Raw genomic sequence first — 18,138 nt, 5'->3', positions numbered from 1 at the left:
GATGTCACTGATGGCACCCTGGCTGCGACTGACCAGTTTGGTGATCTCATCAAATGACCGCAGAAGTCTGCATGCGCTGCGCATTAGCAGCCACTGGCGCGGAGAAAAGAAACCAAGCTCCCCAGTGCCTGTCCTGCTGTGGAGTTCGTACAGGTAGTTGTTAACAGCACGTTGCTAGGTGGAGTTCAAGCGCATTGGGCTGTCACAAATCAGATGTCTGACAGGCAGGTGGTGTCGCCGCTGACCGTCAGCAAGGAGTCCTGGGGGCGCAAGATGTGACCATGCATGGCTCGCTCCAGATACATGATGCCTCCTCTTCCTCATCCGATGCCAAGAATGACTGCGCATCAGTAAAGTCTGAGAATGGATGGTGAAATAATTCCTCTGACTCGAGTGGTGGTGGTGTCTTTGGGGGTACACACAGTAGAGAGTTAGGAGGGTGCAGATACAGGGGATGAAGAGGGACCCGAAGCGGAAGGCCACTCAAACAATTCTGGTGCGTCCTTTGACATAATCGCACACACCTTTTCCAACTTCCCACTTAGGCTCTGGCCGTGCACCTGCCCGACCCCTGTGTAGAAAAAATTGGTTCACACCGGGTTTTCTCCGCTGTGCATAGGGTTCCCACCCCAGAATTTAGTATAATAAAAATCACTGCAGTGAGAGGTATACTTTGGTTGCAATTTTATTTTTTGCAGGTGATATGCGACATACACGTGAACACGTTTTCGGCTATATTAGCCTTCATCAGACACTATGGAACAAAGAGTAATAGTGTCATATATATATATATATATATATATATATATATACACACATACATACTTGTACAAGGCATATACATAAACTTGTGTGGTACACCAAAGGCGACAATAAATCAAAAGAGACATAAAAGTGAAAGGAGAGAGAAAAAAGAAGCAAAATCAAGAAAAAAGAAAAAAAATGACAAAAATGGCAAGCAGATAATTAATGAGAAATCATCTAGTATAGGGTTACAATTCAGCAGCTACATAACATTATACTGGCGCATAACTTCGAATATTCATGACAATGCGATGATTCCTGACGAATAAAATTAAGGAAAAAACAGATATAAGCAGGGTCCTCTAATTCAAGTATAATGCCCCTTTCTAATGAGTTACAGATTCAGATTAATAGCCACAGGTATGATGATAAAGACAACATATGAAAAAGGACAATATATCAGACAGATAATTCCAAATATGGTGATAGAGATAACATATTAATCAGATAAATAGGGAGCCTAATCCCCACTCAGGAGGACCTACCATTGCCGCTGGAGATGAAAGGGAAAGACACACAGGTAGATCAGGTGCTGTCAGCACCAGTGGTTTGAGGTGTGTGCCCATAGCAGTGCGATCCACTGCTTTAAATGTGTGCCAGAGAGCGCGCCATGCGTGGGGGGCGGACCTGGGAGATGGAGCACGTGTGACGCCGTGCGGTCCATTGGCCGGAAGTGAATCGGCAAATGGAACGCATCGGGTCACGTGACTGCGTTCCAACGACCGGAAGTGAGTCGGTCTGTTGGATGCAGACATCTGAAACAACACTGGGGACTTGAAAAAGAAACAAAAGAATAAGGGATTATAAGGATTGGATAATAGAAGGGAAAGGAAGATATGGACATGATATAATATGGTTATATATGAGGGATAATGTTAATGGAAGATGTAAATGACCAATGTATTAATATATAATCAGGTAATATGGTGTAGTGTATATTTTAGAACTAATGTAATACGGTATGATGTAAGATAAGGAGATGTAAGTGGTATGTATGAACGGCACTAATGTGTGGTATATAGCTACTTGATATTGTATTGAATGTAAACTGAATAAGAAATATAGATCAAGGATACAGTAGACGGCATGTGGTCCAAGAGGTGGGGATCAGGAAGCCTGTCAGAAAAAAGGAAAAATAAGAGTTAATATGATAATTGGACATTCATACATAACTGCATTATAATAAACATTGGATCTCATATTCTTTGTTCATTCCTTTTGGATGGAGCGTTTGCAGTGTATGAATCCAGTAAGCCTCTCTGAATTTGAGGTTTCTGATCCTATTACCCCCCCTGCGGGGTGAAGGTACCTGTTCTATTATCTGGTATTTTAATTGGGATATAGAATGTTTATGTTTGTCGAAGTGCGCCGGGACTGGTAGCAGTAAATTTTTCCTCCGAATCGTAGATTTGTGTTGACAAATCCTGTCTCGTGCTTTTTGGGTAGTTTCTCCTACATAAGCCATTCCACAGGGGCATTTTATGAGGTAGATGACAAAATCAGTGTCACAGGTGAAGAAGCCATTTATATTAAACGTTTTGCCAGTGTGGGGGTGTGTAAATTGGGAACCTTTCTGTACGTTAGAACACTGGGAACATGTAAGGCATGGGAATGTGCCTTTCCTCTGGGTCTGTAAAAAGATCTGTCTAGGTAGACGTGTCTCGGAGCCCAGGTCTGCCCTTACCAAGTTGTCTCGTAGATTGGGGGGGGGACGATTGCATGAAAGTACTGGGTTATGAAATTCCTCTATTTTCGGATACGCTTTCTTGAGAATTGGCCAGTGGTTGCGGATGATATGTAAAACCTTGTTGGAGCTAGGATGAAAGGTGTGGACAAATGGGATTCTTTTGTTATTATTTCTTGGGTTCCTATTTCTGCTGTTAGTCTTGAGGGTGTGTTCTGGGTAACCCCTGGTCCTAAACCTCTGTTTCATCTCATCCTCCCTTTCTGTAAGTATGAAGGGATCATCTACTATGGTCTGTATTCTTTTAAGTTGTGAATATGGTAAAGATTTTTTGTCATGGGTGGATGGAAACTGGAGAAATGAAGTAAGCTGTTACGGTCAGTCGGTTTGCGATATAGATCAGTTTTGAGTTTACCCTGGGGATTTATGGTGACGACTGTGTCCAGATAGGCTATTGATGAGTTGCTGTGGTGGATAGTGAACTGGATCTCTGGCCAGACGGAGTTTAAATGATTATGAAATATAAGGAGTGATTCTTCTGTTCCAGTCCAGATGCAAAAAATGTCGTCTATGTATCTTTTCCATAGCTTACAGTGTGTTATGAAGAGATCTGATGGGTATATATAGGTGGTCTCAAAATGTGCCATAAAACAATTTGCGTAAGGAGGGGCCACGTTTGACCCCATAGCGGTACCCTGTACCTGTAAGTAAAATGTGTCCTGGAACATAAAGAAGTTGTGATGGAGTACTAGCTTGAGGAGGTCAAGGCATAGTGAGATGATGTCTTTATGTAAATCGGTGTTGGTCAACATAGTCATTACTGCCTCAATGCCCTTTTCGTGTTTGATAGAGGTATACAAACTAGTGACATCCCAGGTAACAAGAAATGTGTTGGATGGTAATGGATCCAATTGTCTGATTAATTTGAGAAATGAGGTAGTGTCCAAGAGAAAGGATGTGGTACGTTTAACATGAGGGGTGAGGACCTTCTCCAGAAAAATGGACAGAGGAGATAGTATGGATTCAGTGGATGCTACTATTGGTCGACCCGGAGGATGATGGAGATTTTTATGGATTTTGGGTAGTACATAAAAAACTGGTGTAATGGGGTGGGTTTTGGTTAGAAAATTGACAGTTGAAGTATCAATGGTGCCCTTGGTATGATGATGTCTAAGGGTATTGCTGATTAGGGTGGCTATAGATGCCGTGGGGTTTTGGTCAAATTTTTTATAGACTGCTGTATCATTTAGTTGGCGGTGCATTTCTGCCACGTATTGAATTTTGTCCATCACGACAAGTGCTCCCCCCTTATCTGCTGGTTTCAAAATCAACTTTTTTGCCCGTTTTAGTGCCTCAAGGGATACTCTTTCCGTATTGGTCAAATTATTCATGTATTTGTAATTGGCCCTCTCTGACTCCTTTAATAAAAGTATCAGTGTCTCTTTGTACTAATTTAATAAAAGTTTCCACGGCTGGTTGATTACGTGGGGGCATGTATGTACTTTTGGTACGTAAGCCTAAGTCCCGAGATGATATAAGCGAACCTTCCTTATCAGGAGTGGGATATACTTCCCTATTTTCGTCTTCGAAATGTGCTCGAAGGCGAATATTTCTGAAGAAACGTAGTAAATCAAGTTCCAGTTCAAAACTGTTTAGACCGTATGAGGGACAGAAAGATAGTCCTCTTTGTAATAAAGTCAGTTCTGATGGGCTGAGGGGAGTCGAGGAGATATTAATCACCAGTGACTCAGATGATGGTGACAAATGTGTAGAGTGTGTGATAATTGAATCATACGGTACCTGGGATCTGGTAGTGATGGATGACGTTTGCTGTTGTGATGTCCCAGTTCTAGGTGGTCTACGGGTATTTTTCGGTCTACGTTGTTCATCAGGATGACGGGAATCTTGGCTTGAAGCTGATCTCTGTGAGTCCATGGAGGATGCTCTTCCACTTCTCCTCGGACGAAATCCGGTGGAGTCGGGCCAGTGGTAGATTCTATTGCTCTTGTAGTCTTCTGTATCTCTCAGAAATTTCTTTTTCTTACTGAATTCGATTTCTTTTCGTCTTTCCAGGAGGATAGTAGCTACCTTTTCTTGTAGATTATTGTATTCATCTTTAGATAGGAGGTCAAGCAGTTGTGATTCTATAGCTCGAATCTTAATTTTTAGTTCCGTCATAGCTGAATGGATGTACATCAAGTCAGCGTCATGATATCTATCGAACACTTATTGAGAATCTGTTCGAATTTGGTACAATATTCTGGATTGTCCTTGAAGAACGTCGGACGTGTCCTTATACGTAGTCCCCTAGGGATCATCTTGGTTTTGAGGTACTCGGCCAGCGTGACACTATGTAGTTCAAAGTTTTGCAGCTTCTTGGTCTCACGTTCAAGATCTCTTTCTTGCAGTTCAACTGCCGATGTCTGGAGGAAATCACTGGATGAGGTGACTTGTGCCAGAACGGATGAAATCTCATTATCTGCAAAGGATAAGGTGTTGTCGGCCATTTCTGGTGGTCCTGGTGTGTTCCAAATCAGGGAAACGTAATATGTAGAACAAATTGGTTCACACCGGGTTTTCTCCGCTGTGCATAGGGTTCCCACCCCAGAATTTAGTATAATAAAAATCACAGCAGTGAGAGGTATACTTTGGTTGCAATTTTATTTTTTGCAGGTGATATGTGACATACACGTGAACGCGTTTTCGGCTATATTAGCCTTCATCAGACACTACAGAACAAAGAGTAATAGTGTTATATATATATATATATATATATATATACACACATACATACTTCTACAAGGCATATACATAAACTTGTGTGGTACACCAAAGGCGACAATAAATCAAAAGAGACATAAAAGTGAAAGGAGACCCCTACCACCCCTGCGGAATGGCCCGCCGCTTCCTCTGCCTGTCATTTTCAAAATGACCCTGTTCCAAAGTCCCTAGCGAAGAGCAGTAATTGTGGAAGCAGGTGTATCGCAGGCCTTAATCAATATTTGGTGGAAGCAGGTATATCAATCCCCTTAACCACTTCAACCCCCGTAGCTGAAACACCCTTAATGACCAGGCCACTTTTTACACTTCTGCACTACACTCCTTTCACCGTTTATCGCTCGGTCATGCAACTTACCACCCAAATGAATTTTACCTCCTTTTCTTCTCACTAATAGAGCTTTCATTTGGTGGTATTTCATTGCTGCTGACATTTTTTGTTATTAATCGAAATGTAAAGAAATTTTGGAAAAAAATGACATTTTTCACTTTCAGTAGTAAAATGTTTCTAAAAAAACGACATATATACATTTTTATCTAAATTTATTGTTCTACATGTCTTTGATAAAAAAAAAAGGTTTGGGTCAAAAAAAAAGGTTTGGGTAAAATGTGAATTTCCACTTTTTGAAGCAGCTCTGACTTTCTGAGCACCTGTCATGTTTCCTGAGGTTCTACAATGCCCAGACAGTAGAAAAAACCCACAAATGACCCCATTTTGGAAAGTAGACACCCTAAGGTATTCGCTGATGGGCATAGTGAGTTCATAGAACTTTTTATTTTTTGTCACAAGTTAGCGGAATATGATGAATTTTTTTTTTTTTTTTTTCCTTACAAAGTCTCATATTCCACTAACTTGTGACAAAAAATAAAAACTTCCATGAACTCACTATGCCCATCATGAAATACCTTGGGGTGTCTTCTTTCCAAAATGGGGTCACTTGTGGGGTAGTTATACTGCCCTGGCATTTTAGGGGCCCAGATGCGTGCAAAGTAGTTTGAAATCAAAATCTGTAAAAAATGGCTTGTGAAATCCGAAAGGTGCTCTTTGGAATGTGGGCCCCTTTGCCCTCCTAGGCTGCAAAAAAGTGTCACACATGCAGTATCGCCGTACTCAGGAGAAGTTGGGGAATGTGTTTTGGGGTGTCATTTTACATATACCCATGCTGGGTGAGATAAATATCTTGGTCAAATGCCAACTTTGTTTAAAAAAATGGGAAAAGTTGTCTTTTGCCGAGATATTTCTCTCACCCAGCATGGGTATATGTAAAATGACACCTCAAAACATATTCCCCAACTTCTCCTGAGTACGGCGATACCACATGTGTGACACTTTTTTGCAGCTTAGGTGGGAAAAGGGGCCCATATTCCAAAGAGCACCTTTCGGATTTCACCGGCCATTTTTTACAGATTTTGATTTCAAACTACTTTGCACGCATTTGGGCCCCTAAAATGCCAGGGCAGTATAACTACCCCACAAGTGACCCCATTTTGGAAAGAAGACACCCCAAGGTATTTTGTGATGGGCATACTGAGTTCATGGAAGTTTTTATTTTTTGTCACAAGTTAGTGGAATATGAGACTTTGTAAGAAAAAAAAGAAAAAATCATAATTTTCCGCTAACTTGTGACAAAAAAAAAAATTCTAGGAACTCGCCATGCCCCTCACGGATGCAGATGCCCGGGGTTAATAACTGACAGGGGGAGTGTAGTGTAGTGTAGTGGTGTTTGGTGCTACTTTACTGAGCTACCTGTGTCCTCTGGTGGTCGATCCAAGCAAAAGGGACCACCAGAGGACCAGGTAGCAGGTATATTAGACGCTGTTGTCAAAACAGCGTCTAATATACCTGTTAGGGGTTAAAAAAAATGAACGCTGGCTGGCAGGCTGTAGATCCTGTCTCTTACCTTGCGATCCTGTGAATACGCGCGCCTGTGTGCGCGCGTTCACAGGAAGTCTCGCCTCTCGCGAGATGACGCACGGATGCATCCAGGAGGAATGAATCGACCGCCTCCAGAATGCATCCGTGCGTTAGCTGGTCCGGAGGCGGTTAATCATTATTTTGTGGAAGCAGGCATATCGCACCCCTCAATCAGTATTTTGTGGAAACAGGTTTATAGAATTCATTAATCAATATTTGTTGGAAGCAGGTATATCGCACCACTTAATCAGTAATTGGTTGAAGCAGGTGTATCACAGGCCTCAATCAGTATTTTGTGGAAGCAGATATATTGCTACCCTCAATCATTATTTTGTGGACACAGGTATATAGAACCCCTTAATCAATAATTGGTGAAAGCAGGTGTATCGCACCCCTCAATCTGTATTTTGTGGAAGCATGTATATAGAACCCCGTTAATTTTTGGTGGAAGCAGGTATATCGCACCCCTCAATCAGTATTTTGTTGAAGCAGGTCTATAGAACCCCTTAATCAATATTATGTGGAAGCAGGTATATCGCACCCCTCAATCAGTATTTTGTGAAAGCAGGTATATCAAACCCCTTATTCAGTATTTTGTGGAAGAAGTTATATTGCACCCCTCAATAAGTATTTTGTGGAAGCAGCTCTATGAATCCCCTTAATCAGTATTTTGTGGAAGCAGGTATATAGAACCCCTTATTCAGTATTTGGAGGAAGCGGGTATATCACACTCCTCAATCTGTATTTTGTGGAAGCAAGTATATCAAATCCCTTAATCAGTATTTAGTGGAAGCAGGTATATTAATCCCCTTAATCAGTATTTTGTGGAAGTAGGTATATCACACCCCTCAATCAGTATTTTGTGGAAGCAGTTATATAGAACCTCTTAATCAATATTTGGTGGAAGCAGGTATATCAATCCCCTAATCAGTATTTTGTGGAAGCAGGTATATAAAAACCTTTAATCAGTATTTTGTGGAAGCAGGTATATAGAACCCCTTATTCAATATTTGGTGGAAGCAGCAATTTCAAACCTCTCAATCAGTATTTTGTGAAAGCAGTTATATAGAACCCCTTAATCAGTATTTTGTTGAAGCAGGTATTATCATTCCCCTAATCAGTGTTTTGTGGAAGCAGGTATATAGAACCCCTTAATCAATATTTGGAGGAAGCAGGTATATCATACTCCTCAATCTATATTTTGTTTAAGCAGGTATATCAAACCCCTTGATCAGTATTTTGTGGAAGCAGGTATATTGCACGCTCAGTCAGCATTTTGTGGAAATAGGTATATAGAACTTCTTAATCAATATTTTGTGGAAGCAGGTAGATCGCACTCCTCAATCAGTATTTTTTGGAAGCAGGTGTATAGAACCCCTTATTCAATGTTTGGTAGAAGCAGCTATATCAAACATCTTAATCAGTATTTTGTGGAAGCAGGTGTATCGCAGGCCTCAATCAATATTTGGTGGAAGCAGGTATATCAATCCCCTTATTCAGTATTTTGTGGAAGCAGGTATATCGCACTCCTCAATCAGTATTTTGTGGAAGCAGGTATATAAAAACCCTTAATCGGTATTTTGTGGAAGCAGGTATATTGCACCCTTCCATCTGTATTTTGTTGAAGCAGGTATTTAGAACCCCTTAATAAATATTTTGTGGAAGCAGGTATATCGCACCCCTCAATCAGTATTTTGTGGAAGCAGGTATATTGCAGGTCTCAATTAATATTTGGTGTAAGCAGGTATATCAATCCCCTTAATCAGTATTTTGTGGAAGCAGGTGTATCGCAGGCGTCAATCAATATTTGGTGGAAGCAGGTTTATCAATCCCCTTAATCAGTATTTTGTGGAAGCAGGCATATCGCACCCCTCAATCAGTATTTTTTTAAAGCAGGTATATTAAACCCCTTATAAGTATTTTGTGGAAGCAGTTGTATCGCACCCTCAGTCAGTATTTTGTGGAAATAGGTATATAGAACTCTTTAATTAATATTTTGTGGAAGCAGGTATATTCAGCTCTTAATCAGTATTTTGTGGAAGCAGGTATATAAATGAATTTTCTATCTCTTCCGTCAGACAGAGAATGTGGCTTAAATAAGTGTTTATCACCTTGTAATGTAGAGATAAGGGTTATAAGATGACCAGCAGAAAGTGAAAGTAGGATGCACACAGCTAGAAAAAAGTTAACCCTTTGTAACAGAACAACTCAATATTTTTAATAAAGACCAATTAAAAAAAATGATTTTTAGCACCAAATGAGTAAAATGCAATCATAAAAATAAATAAATGTCCCCAAAGGTGCACATAGCCTTTAATGATCCTTGACCCTCTAGCCTGTTTACCAATTGTCCTTCCTTGCACCACTTGGTACTAGCTATTGCATACTGGTAACACGCCACAAGACCTGCCATTTTGGAGATGCTCTGACCAAGTTTTTTCGCCATCACACTTTGGCCCTTGTCCAAATCCCTGAATCACTGAACCTTGCTGCCTAATATATCTCACCCCTTGACAGGCAGAATTGTAACATGACAATGGGATAGATTTATCAGATTTGGTGCAAAGTAAAACTGACTAAGTTGCCCATTGGAACCCATCAGAACGATTCTTTCATTTTCCTAAGTAGCTAAAAAAAAAAAAATCAAAGGTAGGATCTTATTGGTTTCTATTGGTGACTAAGCCAGTTTTCCTTTGCATCAGTTTTGATAAATCTCCCCCAGTGTATCTCACATCACCTGTCAGTGGTTTTAATATTATGGCTCATCGGTGTATACATACTAGGTATAAGCCATCATCAATAATTATTATTTTTATAGAACAGTTTAGAAATAATCTTTTTACAAGGCAATCCTCTTAAAATTGGAGCACTTTAGAGATGAAGCACCATTATACTAAAATACTTCACTTGACTAAAAATTGCTCTACTGGCCTATGCTACAGTATATCAATGTGCAATGCATGTTACGCCAATGTCAGGACTAAGAGGAATAACATGACGTTCTCTGGAACTCCTTCATAGAAGAATAGACCTAAGCAGCTTCAGAGCATGCCATTAGTTCTGCCTGTGTACTGCCGGCTGGGCTAGAGGAGTAGTCATTGATGGGAAGGAATGCATCCATATGTACAACAGTTTTCCTTTGTAATGTAATTGCAAGACTGGCTAGATACAATATAAAGGTTTGTAATTAAGACAATGATCCCATAGTCCCATATGACCATTGAGAAGAACTCATATTTATTTTACCTTTTCAATCTGTTTCAGGATTTGCATCGCTGTCTTCATCCTCAACTTTTGCAGACATTCTAAAAGCACCGCAGCATAAATTAGTAGTTACCCCAAGACCTGAAGCAGACAAGGTAAATATTTTACATATGTAAGGAACTGGTACTGTATTAAGTGTGTACATGGAGTAAAGTTTTGGGACATACTGCTGAATCACTCGGGTGTTTCATTCAGTAACATTTCCGCATTGGTGAAATCCAGCCACTAGCATACCATCTGCCTTTACAGACATTTGTGAAAGTATGGCTCATTTTAAGGAGCTCACTGAATTTCAGAATAAGACTACATTGACACATCCGAAATTCCATTCAGCATACATTTCTATGGGGCCGCACGACGTGCGACCCCGATCCGGAATTGCAGACCCACACTTCCGGGTCCGCAATTCCGATCCTGAAAAAAATAGAACATGTCCTATTCTTGTCCACAATAGCGGACAAGAATAGACATATTCTCTTAGTGCCGGCAATGTGAGGTCCGCAAAATGCGGAACGCACATTGCCGCTGTCCGTGTTTTGCGGATCCACAGATCCGTGGATCTGCAAAACACACACGGATGTGTGAATGGACCCTTACACTGTAATACCTGTTGCATTGCAGCAAGTCGGTTAGCGTTTAGGAACCAGTCACATAGTGGCAGACCACATAAAGTTACAGAGTAGGGGATGTCCAGACCTCTTATGGCATTAAAGGGGCTTTGCAGGCAGTATACAGTATATTAACCCTTTCATGACCAAGGGTCATTGATGCCCTAGTGTCCAGGTCAAAATTTACAAATCTGACATGCGTCACTTTATGTGGTAATAGCTTTGGAACACTTTTACTTATCCAAGCCATTCTGAGATTGTTTTCTTGTGAAACATTGTACTTTATGATAGTCATATATTCGAGTCAATATATTTCACCTTTATTTATGAAAAAATCCCAAATGTATCCAAAATTTTGAAAAGTTCACAATTTTCCAAATTTCAATTTCTCTGCTTCTAAAACAGAAAGTGATACCTAATAAAATATTTATCACTTAACATTCCCCATATGTCTACTTTATGTTGGCATCAAATTGGAAATGTCATTTTATTTTTTTAGGACGTTAGAAGGCTTAGAAGTTTAGAAGCAATTCGTTAAATGTTTAAGAAAATTTCCAAAACCCACTTTTTAAGGACCAGTTCAGGTCTGAAAGTCACTTTGTGGGGCTTACATAGTGGAAACCCCAATAAATGACCCCATTGTAGAAACTACACCCCTCAAGTTACTCAAAACTGATTTTACAAACTTGAGGGTTAACAGCCAAGCAAAACTCAATATTTATTACCCTAATTCCGCGGTTTACAGAAACACCCCACATGTGGTTGTAAACTGCTGTACGGGCACACGGCAGGGCGCAGAAGGAAAGGAATGCCATACGGTTTTTGGAAGGCAGATTTTGCTGGATTGGTTTTCTGAACGCCATATCTTTTTTATTTTTTTGCCGATCGTCTTGTACAGGGGCTAGTTTTCTGCAGAAAGTGTTGAGGTTTTTATTGGTACCATTTTTGGGTACATAAGAATTTTTGATTATTCATTATTACACTTTATGAGGGAAGGTGACCAAAAAATTGGCTGTTTTGGAACAGTTTTCATTTATTTATTTTTACAGCGTTCATCTGAGGAGTTAGGTCATGTGATAGTTTTATAGAGAAGATCGTTACGGACGTGGCAATATCTAATATGTATACTTTTTCTTATTTATTTAAGTTTTACACAATAATAGCATTTCTGAAACCAAGAAAATGATGTTTTAGTGTCTCCATAGTCTGAGAGCCATAGCTTTTTAATTTTTGGGGCGATTGTCTTAAATAGGGTATCATTATTTGCGGGATGAGGTGACGGTTTGATTGGTACTATTTTGGGGGTCATAAGCCTTTTTGATCACTTGCTGTTGCACTTTTTGTGATGTAAGGTGACAAAAATTGCTTTTGTGGCACTGTTTATTATTTTTTTTTATGGTGTTTATCGGACGGGGTCTATCATGTGATATATTTATAGAGACGGTCGTTACGGGCGTGGTGACACCTAATATGTGTATTTAATTTAATTTTTTCTTTTTTTTATAGGAAAAGGCATTCTTTTTAATTTACATTTTCATTTATTTTTTTATTTTTCATTTTTATTATTTTCGCTTTCTTTTTTTATCAAGTCCCTCTTGGATCATGAAGATCCAGTGGGCTGATGGTTGTACTATACTTTGCAATGCTCTTGCATTGCAAAGTATAATACTATTAGATGCCCTGTAGGTGGCAACAGCGGACGTTTTTGCAAAGCGTCCGGTTGCCATGGCAACCATCGGGTGCTGCCATCGCAGCGCGGCAGCCCCGATGGTTGAGAGAGGGAGCTCCCTCCCTCTATTAACCCCATGGATGCCGCAACTGCGGCATCTATGGGGTTACAGCAGAGTGTCAGAATAGAGCTGACACTCGCTGCTGATGGCGGCGGCTCAGGAATGGAGCCACCGCCATCACACACAGCAGGGGGACTGGGGGCAGTGCTGGAAAGGGGGGGCAGTAGGGTATGTACGGCCAGCAACATTGAGGGAGGCTGGGACAGGAGGGGCGGGGAGCATGAATGGGGCAGGGAGGGGGGTGGAGGACCGCATCAGGGCAGGAGATGAGCGCAGGAGAGCAGGAGATGATCTGCAGGTGGCAGGCGGACACAAGGGGGGCTTGGAGGGGCACAGACCGGGGGGGCATGAGGACACTATCTGATTTCAGGCTCTGATCTGCAGAGCGCAGATCAGAGCCTGAAACCGGCATTTTTTCACTGCCGCGATCCAATTGGTTAGTCTGTGCCAATCGGATCGATTGCCGGCAAGGGGCCACTCTGATTGGTCCCTTGCCGGCATTACTGAACTGTATGCTGTCCGTGACAGCAGCAGGGCTCGGGCAGAAGCTTTAATCCAAGCGCTTTGCAGCGCTTGGATTATAGAGCTGGTTTGACGTTTATAGACGTGATAGCTGCACGGGGCATTGGCAAATATCACGTATATAAACGTATTGCAGTCGTGAAGGGGTTAATGACCTATCCTCAGGATAGATCATCAATATCTGATCAGCAGGGTCTGACACACAGTACATCCGCTGTTTGAAGAGGAGTCATCGCTCCATGCGAGTGCTACTTCGTCTTCATTAATCTGCCCATTGTCGCAGTGTAATTACAAGTACTTTAACCCCTTCAAGACCAAGCTAGTTTTTACCTTCAGGACCAGGCCATTTTTAGCAAATCTGACATGTCACTTTATGTGGAAATAACTTTAAAACGCTTTTACTTATCCAGGCCATTCTGAGATTGTTTTCTCGTCACATATTTTACTTCATGACAGTGGTAAAATTGAGTCAAAACATTTCATTTTTATTTATAAAAAAATACCAAATTTACCAAAAATGTGGAAAAATTAGCAATTTTCAATTTTTCTACTTTTATAGTAGAATAGTTATTACTTTACATTCACCATATGTCTAATTCATGTTTGGATCATTTTGTGAATGACATTAAAAAATTTTGGGGACGTTAGAAATTATTCAGAAAATTTCCAAAACCCACTTTTTAAGGACCAGTTCAGGTCTGATGTCACTTTGTGAGGCTTGCATAATAGAAACCACCCAAAAATGACCCCATTTTAGAAACTACACCGCTCAAGGTATTCAAAACTGATTTTACAAACGAGATGAAAATTCAGAATTTCACTTTTTGGGCAGATTTTCCATTTTAATCCATGTTTTCCAGTAATAAAGCAAGGGTTAACAGCCAAACAAAACTCAATATTTATTACCCTGATTTTGTAGATTACAGAAACACCCCATTTGTGATTGCAAACGGCAGGGCGCAGAAGACCTAGGGGTGCATAGGTCTTTAAATGTTACATGGCAACTTAAAATTATTCCAGTGAAATCTGCCTTCCAAAAGCCATACGACGTTCCTTTCCTTCTGTGCCATGCTGTGTGCCCATACAGCAGTTTCCGACCATATATGGGGTATTTCTATAAACTACAGAATCAGGGTAATAAATATTCAGTTTTGTTTGGATGTTAACTCTTGCTTTGTTAGCAGAATTTTTTTTAATTAAAATTGAAAATCTGGCAAAAAAGTGTTATCTACATTTTTCTTTAATTCTTGTGAAACACCTAAAGGGTTAACAAAGTTTGTAAAATAAATTCTAAAATGGGGTGATTTATTGGTGGTTTCTAATATGTAAGCCCCAAAAAGTGACTTAAAGGGTTTCTACCACTTGCTGTGGACACATTTCGTTTTCAGACACTAGCGATCCGCTAGTGTCTGATGTACCATACAAGCCAAGTATTATATTCCTCCGTTCAGCCGTTTTCTTTAAAAAAGCACTTTTATATTTATGCAAATGAGCCTCTAGGTGCTATGCGGGCGTCTCTTCAGCACCTAGAGGCTCCGTCTACCTTCCTAAACTGCCGTCCAGGTCCTCGCTCCAGCACGCCCATCTCCTAGTGAAATCGATCCTCCCCCTGCTTCTGGCGTCCGAAATCTCGCGCCTGCGCCGTTTGTCTCTGCATTCGGCGGCATTCGGCACAGGCGCAGTCAATGTCTGACCGCCGAATGCAGAGACGAACGGTGCAGGCGCGAGATTTCGGACGCCAGAAGCAGGGGGAGGATCGATTTCACTAGGAGATGGGCGTGCTGGAGCGAGGAGCTGGGCGGCAGTTTAGGAAGGTAGACGGAGCCTCTAGGTGCTGAAGAGACGCCCGCATAGCACCTAGAGGCTCATTTGCATAAATATAAAAGTGCTTTTTTAAAGAAAACGGCTGAACGGAGGAATATAATACTTGGCTTGTATGGTACATCAGACACTAGCGGATCGCTAGTGTCTGAAAACGAAATGTGTCCACAGCAAGTGGTAGAAACCCTTTAATAACTGAACTGGTCCAGAAAAAATTGGGTTTTGGAAATTTTCTTAAAAATTGTAAGATTTGCTTCTAAACTTCTACGCCTTCTAACATCCCAAAATAATAAATGTAATTTTCAAAATTATCCAAACATGAAGTAGACATATGGGGAATGTAAAGTAATAACTATTTTTGGAGGTATTACTATCTATTATTAAAGCAGGGAAATTGAAGTTTGATAATTTGCAACTTTTTTAAAAAAATGGGCAAATTTGGTATTTTTTTATAAATAAAAATGAAATATTTTGACTCCATTTTGCCACTGTCATGAAGTACAATATGTGACAAGAAAGCATTATCAGAATGGCCTGGATAAGTAAACGCGTTTTAAAGTTATTACCACATAAAGTGACACTTGTCAGATTTGCAAAATTAGGCTGCGTCCTGAGGGGGAAAAATGGCTGTATCCTGAAGGGGTTAAGTAGGCCTCAGCCCAGCTGCATTAATCAAGTGGCTGCAGAGTAAATTTGTCCAAGGCTAGGAACAGAGCCCCTCCCCATGTATAGGTGAGAAACCTTGGTGGAATATATACGCCATTTAACACTTTACCTGCCACCTTACAATATTTACTGCACAACTGTTTTAACATCAGCACAAAAACTGTGCGTCGGGAGCTTCAGAACATTGGTTTTCATAGCCAAGCAGCTGCATGCAAGCCTTACATCACCAAGCACAAGGCAAAGTGTCAGATGGAGTGGTGTAAAGCATGCCGCCACTGGACTCCGGAGAAGTGGAAACGTCTTCTGCAGAGTGTCAAATCATGCTTCTTGATCTGGCAGTCTGATAGATGAGTCGGACGAATGCCAGTGGAACATTACCTGCCTGATTGCATTGTCCAAACTGTAAATTTTGGTGGAGGAGGAATAATGGGGTTGTTTTTCTGGGGTCGGCCTCTTAGTTCTATGGAAGGGGAATATTAATGCTTCAGCATACCAGCACATGTTGGACAATTGTATGCTTCCAGCTATGTGGGGACACTTTGGGGAAGGTCCTCTTCTATTCTAGTATGACTGTGCCCTGTGCACAAAAGAAGGTCCCTAACCCTAAGTTCACACCTGAGCGTTTTACAGCGCGTTCAAACGCACTGTAAAACGCTCAACACATGAAAACCAATGCTTCTCTATGGGAATGGTTCTCACCTGGGTGTTTTACAGCGCGTACGATCGCGCTGTAAAACGCCCGACGCATAATCAAGTACTTGAGCTTCTTTGGGGCGTTTTGGCACGCGTTTCTGGCCATAGGACACTGCAGTCAATCACACAAACGCACGTCAAACGCGCGTTTACTATTACAAAAAACGCGCATAAAATCGCGCGACAAAAACGCGCGTAAGACGCGCGTTTGAGAAACGCTCAGGTGTGAAAGCAGGGTAAATGCATGACTGGATGAGTTTGCTCTAAAAGATCTTGACTGATCAGCACAGAGCTCTGACTGGAACTCCATCAGACACCTATGTGATGGCAAGTTTAGTCTTCTCGTCCAGCATCAGTGTCTGTCCTCAAATGCTCTTCTGGATGAATGAGCAAAATTTTACATAGATACACCCCAAAATCTTGCAGAAAATCTTCCCAGAAGAATGAAATCTGTTTTTGTTAAGGTTTTGGTAAATCATCCTAATATTAATGCCTTTGAATTTTAACTAGAATGTCATAAGAGTTCCTGTAGGTGTAATGTGTAGGTGTTCCAATACTTTTGTCCATATAGCGCAGGCATGCTCAACCTGGGGCCCTCCTTCTGTTGTAAAACTACAACTTTCACAATGCCCTGCTGTATGCTGATAGCTGTAGGCTGTTTGGGCATGCTGGGAGTTGTAGTTTTGCAACAGCTGGAGTACCGCAGGTTGAGCATGCCTGATATAGCGTATTAATATAGTCATGGAAGTGGAGATTCAGCTGTGTCAACTTTACACTGAAGATAAGATGTGTATATCGTATATTGCTGTGTGCTGAAGCAAAAAGAGGTTAAAGTGACATAAATGCTTTGTTTTGAAGCAGAAATTACAATGCCGAGGGAGTTTTACTTATTATTATTTATTATTAAAGCACTATTAATTTCAGGGCACTGTACATATGAAAAGGGGTGTAAATATATAATACAAAAACAAGTGCAAAAAGCATGAACAAAATGAGTTATAAACTGATACAGAAGGGTGGTGGACCCTACCCGCAAGAGCTTACAATATACAAGGGATGGCGTTCTTTCTAGTTTTTCTAGTTTTATAGGTTTATTATCTCATACCAGTCATACCCAATCTTTTAGGCCTCTTTTACACGAACATCTGTTCTGTTTAGGAACAAACGGATTGGTTTTGCACTCAAGTTTTATCTGCAATTCCATTCAGTGTTTCAGTTTTCTTCAGTCAGTTTTGGATGCGTTTTTCACATAAGTGTACATTTCCTAGCAACCATCAGTGAAAAATGCATTGCATCCAGATTGCATCAGTTTTTTCACGCAAGACCCATTCACAGAGTTGCGAGAAAAAACACAGAATATAAATCATGCTGTGATTTTTCCTGAAGCAGAAATGATGAGTGAAAAATGTACACAGGCCCATTAAAATGAATGGTTCAGGATTCAGTACGGATACTAAGCGTTTGCTTCACGTATCTCTCCGGGATGGAAAACTCATTCGTATGAAAGAGGCCTTACTGTTCTGTTAGGCTGTCAGCTTAGGCTAATTTCACACTTGCGTTTGGGGTTCCGCTTGTGAGATCTGTTTGAGGGCT

At 40.9% G+C, this 18,138-nt stretch overlaps 1 protein-coding gene across 2 annotated transcripts in view; it reads left to right on the top strand.

Annotated features, from left to right (window-relative positions):
* The window catches only part of XYLB (xylulokinase), a 370,041-nt gene that overhangs the window by 340,194 nt on the left and 11,709 nt on the right, over positions 1-18,138 (top strand). For both annotated transcript variants that reach the window (XM_044293861.1, XM_044293862.1), the window contains exon 18: positions 10,446-10,540. In XM_044293861.1, the coding sequence (XP_044149796.1) occupies positions 10,446-10,540 (95 nt within the window). The remainder of the gene's footprint in view (positions 1-10,445; positions 10,541-18,138) is intronic.

The sequence above is a fragment of the Bufo gargarizans genome, chromosome 5, assembly GCF_014858855.1.
Source record: "Bufo gargarizans isolate SCDJY-AF-19 chromosome 5, ASM1485885v1, whole genome shotgun sequence".
Taxonomy (NCBI): Eukaryota; Metazoa; Chordata; class Amphibia; order Anura; family Bufonidae; genus Bufo; species Bufo gargarizans.
The sequence above is the reverse complement of the archived record's forward strand: the minus strand, read 5'-3'. Positions and strand labels throughout refer to the sequence as shown.